At 42.4% G+C, this 14,127-nt stretch overlaps 1 protein-coding gene across 1 annotated transcript in view; it reads right to left on the bottom strand.

Annotated features, from left to right (window-relative positions):
* Nucleotides 1-14,127, bottom strand: part of RNF43 (ring finger protein 43) — a 44,474-nt gene that overhangs the window by 14,204 nt on the left and 16,143 nt on the right. Inside the window, exons 2-3 of the mRNA XM_015817188.1 lie at nucleotides 11,129-11,251; nucleotides 2,530-2,604 (exon numbers count right to left, since the gene is read on the bottom strand). Of these exons, the coding sequence (XP_015672674.1) occupies nucleotides 2,530-2,604; nucleotides 11,129-11,251 (198 nt within the window). The remainder of the gene's footprint in view (nucleotides 1-2,529; nucleotides 2,605-11,128; nucleotides 11,252-14,127) is intronic.

Genomic DNA, 14,127 nt, shown 5'->3' with positions numbered 1-14,127 from the left:
GGAGAGTTATAGAACACACAGCCACTCAGGGTTGTTAAGGTTGAAATGAAACTGGTTCTTTCCATCCAGTCCTACATAGCCTCCAGGCACTGGGAAAACACAAGAGCTTCAATACACCACTTGGACAGCCTGAGGCACAAATGTGCAACTGAGTGGCATCAGCATACTGATGAAATTACATCCTATGCCAAACCATATGCAGTGCTTTCATATAGATATTAAATAGGACCCGGGAGCGAGTCAAGCCCTGTGGCAGCTGAAAAGCAGATGGCCTAAGGCTGGACCTTTCCCTCCTAGCAACCGCAACTGGAACTGAGGGAAGGAGAACCACTGTAACAGTGCCTCCTACCTCCCAGGATATCACAACTGATGGTATCAAAAACTACTGAAAGATCAAGGGCCAATATGGCTATATTATCCCCATCCCAAGTCCACCAGAGATAATCTGCAAACATGATCAATGCCATCTCAGTGCTATATATAGCCTGAACCCCAACTTCAATGAGTCCTGTTCCTCTAAATCCACTTCCTCCCAAGACATTTGAAGCTGTATCTCTACTACCTCCTCAGCAGCCTTGATTGGGAGTTGGCCAAAGTTGGTAAGAAGATAGGTGGCTATATAAATGTTTTAAATAAATAAATAAACCTTCCCTGTTTAGAGATTGGATGAAAATTGTCCAGTACACCTGAGTACAGTGATGCTTTCTTAATGAGGGGCAGACTACTACCTCCTTTAAGGCAGGTGGAACCATTGCCTCCCATAAGGAGACATTTATCTTCACTTGAGCCCAATTACATGTCACCTCTTGGGACGCTTTAACCAGCCAGATAGATCTAACACAAAGGTAGCATTCCATGGACCCGTCCACCTCTTTGGAAGTAATTGGATCAAACTCAGTCCAGATAACTGGACAGCACAACTCAAAGCAGGACAACTCCAAGTACATTCAAGCAACTTTATCCATTAGATGCTGAATGTAATTCTCACAATGAACCTGCAAAGGATCCTCCAACTCTACCTTATCCAAAAGAGAGTGAGTCACTTAAAACAGGGTCGTTGGTCAGTAATCTGCAGGCACAGTAAGGATGAAGAAATTAGCACATTTCACCACCCTTATTGCCACAAGGCACTTCTTATCTGTATTAAATCTTGCTCTTTGTCTTTGACTTTTCCTGTACATATTAATTCCAAAGCATGGTTTTTTTTCGCCATACCGACTATTGTAATCACAATTAGTGGAAATTTCTATCTTGTTAACCCAGTGTGAATTAGGGAGACAAGAAGAAAAGCAAGTGTCATCACAAAATATGTGGATTTAAGATGATATTTGCTGATGCAAATATTCAGTCTTCAAAACTACAAGACAGGAGTTAGACCAGATAATTTCAAAAATCTCTTCCAACCCTTAAACTCTATGATTCTATGACTTAAGGCATTCTCTTTCATGGGCCAGGGATGAGATGAAGACAATGACGTGGGGACAATAAAAAGACATCATAACAAGTTTGTGCCATGTTTAACTGCAAACAGGGAATAGGTCCTTAGAGACTCTGAGAAAGCAATCAGAAGCCCTACTATTGTTGTGTGCCACTCAGTCACCTTATAAATGTGATAAATAATTAAATCTGATTAGCTTCACTGTAAAGACAGGCTATTACCTTTTTTAACAGGATTGCAAAATGTCCTTGCTGATCAACAATTAGGTCATTTCTAGCTCTGAGATTAGAAGACAACCTGAAATCTACACCATAAAGAGGTACCAAAAGAAATCCCTGAATACTGTTTTCCTAGTATTCAGTTTTAGTGGTGAAATAAAGTGAAACAATATTTTGTGGATCTGGAGTGATGGAACTGGATTCCAAAGAATACTTGGGTCACATCCACTTTCACTTAAAAAAAACCAAGCATTGCTTAGCTCCACTTTTCCATGTTTCATCATGGCAGAATGCCAGGCCTAACATTAGGAAATATGAGGCTACCTGGCCCAGATGGGATAATCTGTGTATCACATGAAAGGGCAGCTACAATATTTTTGTTTTTACAGGTCACCTGACACAGGAGGAAAGAGAATCATCTAAAAGCCAAAATAAGGGAATATTAACTGTGCTGTCTTTACCCCCAGAACCTTAGCTGGCCTCTTCTCATACCCATTTCTATGCTGGCGACTAACACATTTCACATGTATGAAAGGAAATGGACCTGACAATTCCCTCTGGAGGGAAACACAACACGGGAATACAGTCTGAGGAAATAGGGCTACCAGGGATGAAGAGAACCAGGCTGTGCATAGTCAGTTCATGAGATTCTGGGATTTCTGTTTGCCCACCTACTTAACAACTGTCCCAATTTCATGATGGCAATTCTGAAGACATTGTTTTTGTTAAGTCATCTACCGGCAAATTAATAAAAATTCAGAAATATTTAAAAATAAGGAAATGAGAGAAGGAAGTGCTGGCCTCTCACTTTTTAAAAGCAAATCTGTTAAAGCAAAAAAAGAACATTTCCCTGTCTCTTCAGAATCTCCTTACCTGGTCAGCAGCACTCTGGTCATCTGTAATGTCAAACAGAACAGCCCGAGCTCCCCTCTCCCCTGCCAGTTTGGCCTGAAAAGAGAGGAAAGAGTTCAAGAGAATATATGTGAATAACTGCACTATCGTGACCGCGTAGCCCTTCTCATTCTTTGTTATCCACTTCAATTACTAGATTGGACATTTATTCTGTGGTCCCCATCTGTGGGAAAAGAAGGCCTTGTTTGTATTGAGTTACCTGTGTCTTTCATAATTGGAAAGCAAGCTACTGGACTGAGGAGACACACACTTCATAAAAAGTTGATTCTTCACTTCTAAACGATGCATTTATTTATCTACATATTCATTTACAGAAAACAATCCCAAATGGCCACAAAGAAGTGTGTGATTTGTAGTATAGGTAGTCCTTGACGTACGACCACAATTGAGTCCAAAATTTATGTTGCTAAGTAAGAAATTTATTAAGTGAGTTTTGCCCCATTTTATGACTTTTCTTGTCACATTTGTTAACTGAATCACTGCAGGTGTTAAATTAGTAATGCTGTTAAGTGAATCTGGCTTCCCCATTGACTTTGCTTGTCAGAAGGTTACAAAAAGTGATCACATGACCCCGGGACAATGCAACTGTCATAAATGTCAGTCAGTTTTCAAGCATCCAAATCTAAATCACATGATCATGGGGATAGTGCAATAGTCATAAGTGTGAAAAAGGATCATAAGTAATCTTTTTCATTGCTGTTGTAACTTTCAGCAGTCACTAAATGAACTGTTGTAAGTTGAGGACTACCTGTACTCAGTCGCAATGAAATTGGGGAGTTCTAAATGTCTTGGGATCCGTAAATTGTATTCCCAGCCCAGCCCAGTTGTTCAGATATCTAGAACATTCAAGCAGCAATTTCCCCCCCCTGAGCCTGGAAGATGTTCCCAGTAGATTGTGCCCTCTATGGGCCAAAGCAATGCACTGCCCCCTCTGCCATGCTGACGGACACGCATAATGGAACAACCATGTTTCCCAAAAGTAAGGCCTACCCCAAAAATAAGCCCTAGTTTTGGGGTGAGGCACACACCTACCCGTGTTTCCTCAAAAATAAGACCAGGTCTTTTTTTTTTTTTTTTTGGCCGCCAAAAGAGGCACCAGGTCTTATTTTCAGGGGATGTCTTACTCAACTCCGGCATCGACAGCCCCGCCCAGCAGGCCCAATTATTCTGGAGCCGAAGGAGCAGCTTCATTCTGCAGCTGCATTCCGGCTGTATTTTGCAGTCAGGCCTTTCCGCAAGGCCTATGGATTGAATCTATAGCTTGGTTCTCGGCTGCAGTGGCCTTCCGGAAAGGCCTGTGACTGAGAAATGCAGGCCTGACTGCAGAAGACACTGCAGAAGAAGTGGGCCGTCCTAGCTTGATTTTTAGGTGTTTGACTCGCCTCAAAAATCAAGCTAGGGCTTTTTTTTCAGGGTAGGCCTTATTTTCGGGAAAACATGGTAAAAATCAAGCTAGAGCGGGGATGTGGGTGTGGCGCTGCCCCACACGCCCCGCACCCACTTACCTTGCAGCCAGGCCTCTCCTCACCAGCCCACTTCTTCTGAGGTGTCTTCTGCAGCCATGCCTGCATTTCTCAGCCACAGGCCTTTCTGGAAGGCCACTGCAGCCAAGAACCGAGCTATGGATTCAATCCATAGCTTGGTACTCGGCTGCATAGGCCTTCCCGAAAGGCCTGACTGCAAAATGCAGGCCGGAATGCAGCTGCAGAATGAAGCTGCTCCTTCGGCCCCAGAAGAAGTGGGCTGGCTGGGCGGGGCTGTCGGTGCCGAAGTTGCCCCCAAAAATAAGACCTAGTGCCTCTTTTGGAGGAAAAAAAAAATAAGACCCACTCTTATTTTCAGGGAAACACGGGTAGACTGGGGCAACTCACTCCCTATAATATCTAATCTGAATCCTTGGTCAGTGCTTTCTGCTTGAAGAAGGAGTGATCCGGTACCTCCACTTTTTTAAAAATACAGGCATATATCAGCTGTCATATTATGTTTTTCTAAGCAGTGTACAACTTTAAAACAGCTTTTAGTCAGCTTAAAAATAAAACTGTAGCAATATATTAAAATATAGAAACCACATAAATCAGTGGTCATGAGCAGTGGAGCAATATCATGAGATGCAAATGTTAAAATGAGTCAGCCTGCTTTCAGAGTAGGTCCAGACTATAATTAGGACTAGGGATGGGCCACAACACTGGCACATTGAGACCTGCATTTTGGTTCAGTTCTTGACATCTCCCATTCAAGACTTTCTTAAAGTAGAACTGGAGGAAAGGTCTATTGCTCTGAAAGGATAGCCCCTCTCCAGCCTTTTATCTGCTGCAAAGCCGAGAATTACATCCAAATTCAAAAGTAACCAAAAAAGTGATTTGTGACTTGTGTGTGTGCATGCATGTGTGTGTATATGTAGCCTTCATAATGCACACACATACTGATTCCTGGTTTCAGCTCAAAAGACGACAATGCCGCAGCCGCCAACAAAAAGCAGGCCCGCTCTGGGTCAGCAAGGTGTGATCTTACTTCTCTTTGGAAAAACTCAGGAGCCATCCAGGACTTTGACTTTCCATTCCCCTCCTCTCCAGCCCAGCCCAGCCCTGCCCTACTTGGAGGAACAAAGCTCTCCACTGTTCCTGCCCCACACTGAAAGCAGCCCTGCCACCCAAACACTGCAGTGCACACGCCTGCTCCCACTTCTCCCTGGTCTACCTTAAATTCCCTTCCCCACCCCTTCCGCCCTAGCTAGCTGGCTCACCTGCTTCCCTCCCCCACATCCTATTGGCACTGGATACCTGCCAGGCCAAGCAGGCCCCAAAGCCACCCGCTGGCTCTGCTTCAAAGCCTAGGATGTGAACCGCAGCCCTGCCTCACCAAAGCCTGAGGCTGTATGAGCCATTCAGCAGGGGCTTTTCGCCAGTTCTAAGCTTTGAGCTTTAGTGCGGGCAGCCTTCAGGCAGGCACATGAAAAAGGCAAACAAAGGGGCAGTGGGCACTGCCAGGCTCAGCCTCTCCCTGAAACAGGAATTTGGGAATTAGTCCCTCAGAAGACCTAACCTGTCCTTTAAGATCTGATAGTTAGAGGTGAGCAAAGGACACAGGCAAACACTTGAAAGAACTGTTTCCTTATCGCTCTTAAGATCTAAGGTTGAGCCCTAGCATGTTCTATAATTAACATATCCATGGGGAAAGCAATACTATCATCAGGGCACTCTGTTTATGGTCAAAGACTTAAATGAAGCAGGCACAGTTCATGTATGCTCAAAATATAAAGGGGATAGGCATATTCTCCAAGTGCATTAAGAGCACCTACCTACAGGTAGTCCTCAACTTATGACCACAATTGAGTCCACAATTTCTGTTGTTAAGTGAGACATTTGTTAAGTGAGTTTTGCCCCATTTTATGACCGTTCTTGCCACAGTTGTTAAGTGAATCATTGCAGTTGATAAGGTAGTAACCCGGATGTTAAGTGGATCTGGCTTCCCCATTGACTTTGCTTGTCAAAAGGTTGCAAAAACTGATCACCTGACCTTGAGACACAGCAACGTTCGTAAGTATCAACCAGTTGCCAAGCATCTGAATTTTGATCACATGATCATGGGGATGCTACAAAGGTTGCAACTGTGAAAAATGGTCATAAGTCACTTTTTTCAGTGCCATTGTAACGGTCACTAAATGAACTGTTGTAAGTTGAGGATTACCTGTATTTAAGTCAACTGGATGGTCTAAACAGAGAACTCTCTGCATTTTTCTTCCTTAAAGGATATACACTGACTCTCCTTTCTCCTTTCCCCTAGTATACAGACAGAGAAGTTTAACGCTGCCCTGATGATGGAATGGGTGGGTTTGGGCAGTAAGGCCAAAGCATAGGAGCTCAGCCTTTTTGTGAAGAAATGCTGGCAGAGTGGGCCTCTCCTTAGCCAAGCTAAGCCAATAGTGACTTCTTGGCTCTTTTTATTTCCTCTTTCCCTTCTCTGTAAATTCATCCCACCCCCATTTATAATTATACACAAGAACTGCAAGACTAACTTCTTCCATGTCTGCTGGAGTCAAGATTGCCAATATCTTTCCCTCCTTCCTTACCCAATTCTCAGAAACTCACTGGCTATCAGGATTGATCCAATGCCAGAAAATGTGCCTTTGACGATTTTGCAACCTGTTCTCTTGAAAGGTGACACTTTTCAAGTTGGTATAAAAGCTGTGTGGTATCCAAAATCATGACTCCAAAAACCCTTACAATGTTGCTCAGAATTCAGAGATTTGTCACTTGATAATTGGGGTAGTAAAACAGTCTCTGCTGCCCTTCATCTGGTTCCTTACATTACACTAGGAAGTGGGTAACCTTTGGGCTACAAAACGCCCCCAGGCCCATCTATGGTCCCAAATTCCACAAAATCTTATGCAATGGTCAACAACCAAATCACAGGAGGACATGTTGTTTTGCAAAAACAGGAAATTGAATAGGTGAATTAAGAATCCAATAAGCTTAATAAACCCAACCCCAAAATTTAGGAAAATAGGGATTGAACACTGTAGCCCTAAACTTTCTTGTGACATTTGTATGTTTCTCTCTTGCAAATGCCAAGAGCAAAGACAAAGGCCCTCAGCTACAGTCTTATCTGCAATCCATTTCTTGACTGTTTATAATCAGTGTTTCTCAACCTTGACAATTTTAAGGCATGTGGACTTCAACTCCCAGAATTCCACAGCCAGCAATGCTGGCTGTGGAATTCTGGGAGTTGAAGTCCACATGCCTTAAAATTGTCAAGGTTGAGAAACACTGGTTTATATGCTGGCCTCTATAATATACATGGTTATTTAAACAGGCCAGGTTTAAATTTAAATAGGTGGTCCTTGACTTACGACCATAATTGAGCCCAAATTTCTGTTGCTAAGCGAAACAGTTAAGTGAGTTGTGCTCCATTTTATGATCTTTCTTGCCACAGTTGTTAAGTGAGTTATAGCAATTGTTAAGTTAGTAACATGGTTGTTAAGTGAATCTGGCTTTCCCATTGATTTTGCTGGTCAGAAGGTCACAAAAGGTGATCACATGACCCCAAGACACTGCAACCATCATAAATATGAGTCAGTTGCCAAGTGTCTGAATTTTGATCATATGACCATGGGACTGTTGCAACAGTCATCAGTGTAAAAACCAGTCATGTCACTTTTTTCAGTGCTGTTATAACTTTGGTCACTAAATGAACTGTAGTAAGTCGAGGACTAGCTATACCAGTGGTGGTGAACCTATGGCATGCATACCAGAGGTGGCACTCGGAGCCCTCTCTGTGGGCACGCGCGCTGTCGCCCCAGCCCCGCCTCTCTTCATGGCCTCCTCCTCACCAGCAGCCCCCCTGGAGGAGAGTCGCCCCCAGGTGCGGCCGCATGGAGCAGCGCAGCCAAGGACATAGCCGGGCAACAGGGACAAAACTCTGCCCTTGCACCCCAAAGTGTGCAGATGATGCTGCGGGGTGTGGGCAGAGGGTGTGGCTGCCATGGCGCTGCACGGCTGCCTGGGCGATCTGCTGCGACGGGCCATGGATGCGGTGCATGGCCCTGCAGGCGGGTGGGGCAGGGGGCGGGCGTGGGCAGAGCAGGCAGGGCGGGAAGCGGAGCGGGGGTGGGGGTGGTTTTTGGGCACTCGGTCTCTAAAAGGTTCGCCATCACTGAGCTATACTATTACATTTGTAACTCCTCTATTGTTCATGCAATTTAAGAAAGCTTAGAACAAGTCCCTAGAATTGATCTGAACATGTTCATCAGAACTTTATCTATGATACCCAGACTACATATAACCTTCTAAGGCTTTGTATGCTGTTTTCCCAAAATCTGTCATTAAATTATATGATAGAAGAGGGAAATACTAAATATCTGAGCTGTATATGCTTTAAAAATGATTTAGAGGAAGAGATTCACACCTCACATGAACACAGTAACCTTCTGCTACGCATTAAAGTGTATGTGATCTTCAGGTTTTCTGAAAGATGCTGATGTTTTAAGGAGTCAAATCAAACCAATGTACATTTAATGAAACCTTCAAAGCAGTGGCATTTTTTTCAGGTTTCAGGCCTTGAAAAGTGATGTGTGAGCTTTAATGAACAAAAGAGAAGAGCTGCCCTTGCAAATTATTTTTGAAGCATACAATGCTAACCCTAATCATAAACCTAAATGTATAGTATGAAATCTAATTAACTCTAATTAAGATATATTTAAATTAAGTTCAATGCCATTTCTATCTTGTTTTGAAGTGCAGGCACCAGCACACCACTCAAAGGGCAAGTTCAAATTTACACACACACACACACCCGTCTGCACATCCCTGCTATTAATGTACTTTTGGAGTACAACTTTGCACTATTACTCTCCATGTTTGCTCCACTGAAGTAACTGGGTCCTCCCTCCCCCACCCCAAAAGAAAAACCACTAGCAAGAGTCTTTTTTCCTGGATGAGATCAAATATCCATTTAGCCTGATGCTGGTCAGTTAGAATCTCTTCAAACTAGGCAGGAAAATTAAAAAATGTCCTTTCCAAAGGCCTGAGGCCCTGGGATTTGAAGTCAGGCCTTTGGAGTATATCAGTACTCCTCGTCCTTGACAATTTTAAGAGGCGTGGACTTCAACTCCCAGAATTCCTAATGGCTAGGGAATTCTGAAAGTTGGGAGTCCCTGTCTCTTAAAAGTTGCCAAGGCTGAGAAACACCGGAGTTGATTGTGAGTCCCTTTGAGTATTGAGGGTACTGAGTATTGAGCCACTAGCTATTTCTGTATAGTCCCTAGCACAGTGTTTCTCAACCTTGATAATTTTAAGGCATGTGGACTTCAACTCCCAGAATTCCACAGCCAGCATTGGTGGCTGTGGAATTCTGGGAGTTGAAGTCCACATGCCTTAAAATTGTCAAGGTTGAGAAACACTGCCTAGCACCTCTAGAACTGAAGAATCACAGTTGTGGACAATTGTGGCATGGAAATGGTTAACATCTACCTCTTTTGGAAGGAAGGAAAAGAGGAAGTCTGATGAGCAAAGTGCAGAGGCTGGAACACTCTCAGCAGCTGCCTTTGATCTCAGCGTCCTTGGAAAGCGTGTGTGAGCAGGTATCCGCCAGAATTGCTCCAGCAGGCTGGCTTCGCAATTGCCAAGCCTGCCTTGAACAGGGAGGTCAGAGGTTAGCAGTACAACTTCTCAGCTGTAAGATCAAAGGCACTGCAGATCTCAGGCTCCAGGGTTGCCCTGGGAGGTTGGGAACTGAGAAAGTTTAATTTTTCCTGTAAAGGTGCTCTCAAACTGGGAAACTGGTTACGCTTTCTTTAAACCTTTCCAGCATTTACATGTGCATGCACATTTGGGATGAATTCATTTCACCCTGCAAGGTCCCTTCCAACTCTGTTATTCTAATTCTAATTCTGATTTATCCTAACAGAATCTAAAAGACCAAATGATAAAAAAATCTTAATGGTCAGCAGTCGCCTTGCCTTAAAAAATTATACTAATCCAAAAAATGTGGGCCTTACAGCACTTCAGATTCTACAAAGCTTTTTAAGAATCTTTGGTCTGAGAGATGAATTCACTAAAAGAAATGTAGCTCTCATTTTCAAAGCAAAGAGCACTGTACAAATTTGCTCATTTCCTGAATATGGAGTCTAAAGAATATAGCAGAAATTGCATATGAAGTCATGTTTAACAGGGATGACTAGCAAAGAGTCCCATTTGTTCTGTCGAAGCCAGTCAGCAGTTCTAAGTTGAGTTCAAGACACAGGCTAATCAGTATTTCTCCCCTCCTACCCAATCTCATTTAGGAAATCCAGTATTCCCTTGTATCATGCTGAGTATTTTGGGGAAGCAATAATTGATAGAAAATCACATTTCTACAACCAAATTTAACAATAACTTTTTTTATTCTGTTCAATTGTGTCCAGTTTTTTGGAAACAGTCAGAAAAAGTCCCTGCAGTTTTTATGGCAAGGTTTTTCAGAAGTGGTTTTCCATTGCCTCCTTTCTAGAGCTAAGAGAAAGTGACTAGCCCAACATTATCCAGCTGGCTTTGTGCCCAGGAAGGATTAGAACTCATAATCTCCTGGTTTCTAGTCAGATGCTTTAACCTCTATTTATCAAACTGCCTCTCTTTGCATTAAGTTAAAATAAGGTAAATGCATTTCTGGCAGATGGATTGATAAATGGATAGGCAAGTAGGTGACAGAAAGCCAGACACACATGGAAATCTGACAGATGCACACATTTATTGTGTATACGGAATCTTTAAATACCATTTCCCAAAGGCTCTCCTCCTCCAGTGTCTTTCCCAATAGAAAGGTGAGGCCCAGCACTAACATCTCAACTGAGATGATCTGGAATGGCAATTTCTGAAATGTCTTGTTCATGCTTCATCTTTCCCAATGGAAAAGAGTGTAAGGAAAAGAAATTAGAGTGTATGAGAGACTGTAACTATGTCCATTTAGTTTGGGCCTTGCCTATTTGAATGTAAAGACACTTGGGAGCTTAATTTTCAATCTAATCAACCAAGGAGCTGATCAAAAAACTTTCTGAAGAAGTTATTAAGTCTATTCTGAGCACATATACCTTATTGGCCAATGACAGGCATGGCCGGAGATCCCGCTCAGGCCTTTCCAGTTTGACAATGGAGACAAATCCTGGGACTGTATGTTCATCCTCGCTGGTATTACACAAAGACAGGGGATGGAACTGGAAAGAGAAAGGAAGGAAAGTTACTACTGATAGGACAATCATAGAATCATAGGGCTGGAAGGGACCTCAGAGGTCTTCTAGTCCAACTCTCTGCTTAAAGCACGAGCCTTATACTATCCCAATTAAATGGCTGTCCAGTCTGTTCTTGAAAACATCCAGTGATTGAGCACCCACAACCCCAGGAGGCAAGTTTTCCATTGATTAATTGCTCTCACTGTCAGAAAATTTCCCCTTTCTTCTAGGTTGAATTTCTTCGATAAGCTTCCACCTATTGCTTCTTGTCCTGCCCTCTGGTGTCCTAGAGAATAAATCAATCCTCTCTTCTTTGTGACAGTCCCTTAAGTACTAGAAGACAGCTATCATAAGAGCTGTGGTGGGGCAGTGTTTAGAGTGTAGTACTGCAGGTTACTTCAGCTGACTGCCAGCTGCCAGCAGTTCGGCAGTTCAATTTTCACTGGCTCAAGGTTGACTCAGCCTTCCATCCTTCCGAGGTGGGTAAAATGAGGAGCCAGATTGTTGAGACCAATATGCTGACTCTGTAAACCGCTTAGAGAGGGCTGTAAAGTATTGTGAAGCGGTATATAAGTCTAAATGCTATTGCTATTGCTATTATGTCTTCCCTAATCCTTCTCTTCAATTGGCTAGGCATATCTAGCTCCCTCAGCTGTTTGCCATACAATTTAGCCTACAGACCCTTTTATCATTTTTGTTGGCTTACATTGTAATACAGAAGATAGACACTGCATTATTGAGGAGGGACTGTGGATCAACACTTGATGAGCAACTGAGCTGCAGGGTAAAATGCTACAGAAACTTTTGTCAGTTTCAGATAAATATTTACATTTTTTCATTATTGAGCTTAGGCATTCTTCCATTTCTTAGACACAAGCTTAATGAAAATGTTAAAATATCTTCTGGATGACCTAAATGGCATATCTAACTCATAATCCAGCATAATTCACAATCTGTCCAAATGATGATTTTCAGGCAAAATTGCATTACAGTTCAGTTATCATTATGCTTGTTGGGAATTACGAGGATCTGTAGACTCAATACACCCAATGAGCATAGATTACAAGAAGATGCTCTGCAGTGACCAGTCAAGATATATGACCAAGAGGTAAAAGATAGATACACTGTGCTCTACATACAATTACCCTTGAAGAACCTTTAGTAGCTGCCAGTAGTACAAACATTCTGCTGAATTATTTGTTAATATAGTAGAAAGTTTCCAGGAATCCATGGGACTTTTCTTCTTTCATTGTACCACTAGTCAGTTTGCTTCTTAACCCAGTTGAAGTTTATCTAGCAAAGATCCTGGTTAAAATTGGGTATGAATTAGTCACGTACAAGGACACGGTATCTAGATCACTTATCTAGATTTAAATCTTAGCTTTCTTAGCAAGTCCCACTTTTAAAGAGTATACCTTCATAATTAATTTGTTAAAAATGCTAAGGAAAACAAACAGGACTAAAAGAAGGAACCATTCCTGTTTAGAATGGAAAGCTGGCAGCAAGGAAAGGATTATTCTTGCAAGATTACAGTTGCTCCATAAACACAGAGAGGTGTTTCCTTTGAATTCAAAATGCCCTGAAGCTTTGTTCATGCGATCTTGAATCACACAAACATATATAAATACAACATACATACATATAAGTGTAGGAAAAATAATTAATTTACTTTCATTCACAAGAACTGCCTTTTGGAATTTTAATGGAAGACAGTTCCATAAAAAACATACAGAGACTTGCTGAATCAAAGCAATGTTCACCAGCATTCCAAGTCATTCAGTGGCTGGTCAAATTGATTTAGGAAGCATACAGTATAAGGATACACCCTTTCCCACTTTTTGGTCCTATTTCCAGTTCTACAATGCTTTTTAAAGTATGGTAGGGATTTCACTTGCACTCAGATTGTTAGGAGCTGGCAAGTTTTTCCACAGGGCCAGAGCTGTTACCATTGTGGGCATCAAATGGAGGAATTGCTTAGAATCTGGCCAGAGAGAGAAAGAGAGAGTATTTTATTGGGAAGTTGCTCCATCTTCAATGCCACTTGGTTGCTTCCAAAGGGTGTGGGCTACTTAAAAATTGCCATGCCTAATGGCTGGGATGGAGATGGGGATAGAATGTCCCAATCACAAAACTGAGCTTAAAAAAATAAAAATAAAGGTAGTAATTGATCAGTCCACTTCAAGTGAAGTGAAATTACTTTAAGAAAACCTTTGCAACTGGATGATCAAGGGCAATTAAACAACAACAAAAAATGACCGTCTACTGGAGTCTGGAAGGGTTTGTTCTGTCAACTGGCGTCAACCCTTATTCAGCTGGTCAGGGGAAAGGCTTATGGCTAATGTAATGCCTGTTCTTCTGGGGAAAGAATGGCCATCTGCGCTGTTGCATCTGTTGTCTGATAGACCAAAGGTGAGCTCACACCTGCTGCTAGCTTTGGCAAAGGATCAAGGGAGAATTTCATTGAAAGTCTGATAGCATCTCTCCCCCCCTCACACACACACTGGTTAAAAGAAAGCTGGCACGCCTGTTTAACACAGCAGCTTCTCTGTGTGGGGCCAACAGTATGTCTGATGGATCAAAGGAAGGAGTGCTGCATCTCAAAGATATGGTTCTTCACCTCCTAGCCATCATGGTATATGGTTCACTATGGTATATGCAAACTCTTTGCTGCTGCATTTCCAGAAATCTTCATCACTGCATATGTAATTCCATTCAAAATTTTAGAGAGACTGTGGCTATTTAGAGTTGAGGGATCTGTGGTTCTGCAGATGCTATTGAATTACAACTACAATTCTTCACCATCAGCAGTTTAGGCTACTAGTAATTCAGAGAAATCTGGAAGGCTATAGGTTCTTATCTTT

The sequence above is a fragment of the Protobothrops mucrosquamatus genome, unplaced genomic scaffold (assembly GCF_001527695.2).
Source record: "Protobothrops mucrosquamatus isolate PMUCROS unplaced genomic scaffold, P.Mucros_1.0 scaffold562, whole genome shotgun sequence".
NCBI lineage: Eukaryota > Metazoa > Chordata > Lepidosauria > Squamata > Viperidae > Protobothrops > Protobothrops mucrosquamatus.
The sequence above is the reverse complement of the archived record's forward strand: the minus strand, read 5'-3'. Positions and strand labels throughout refer to the sequence as shown.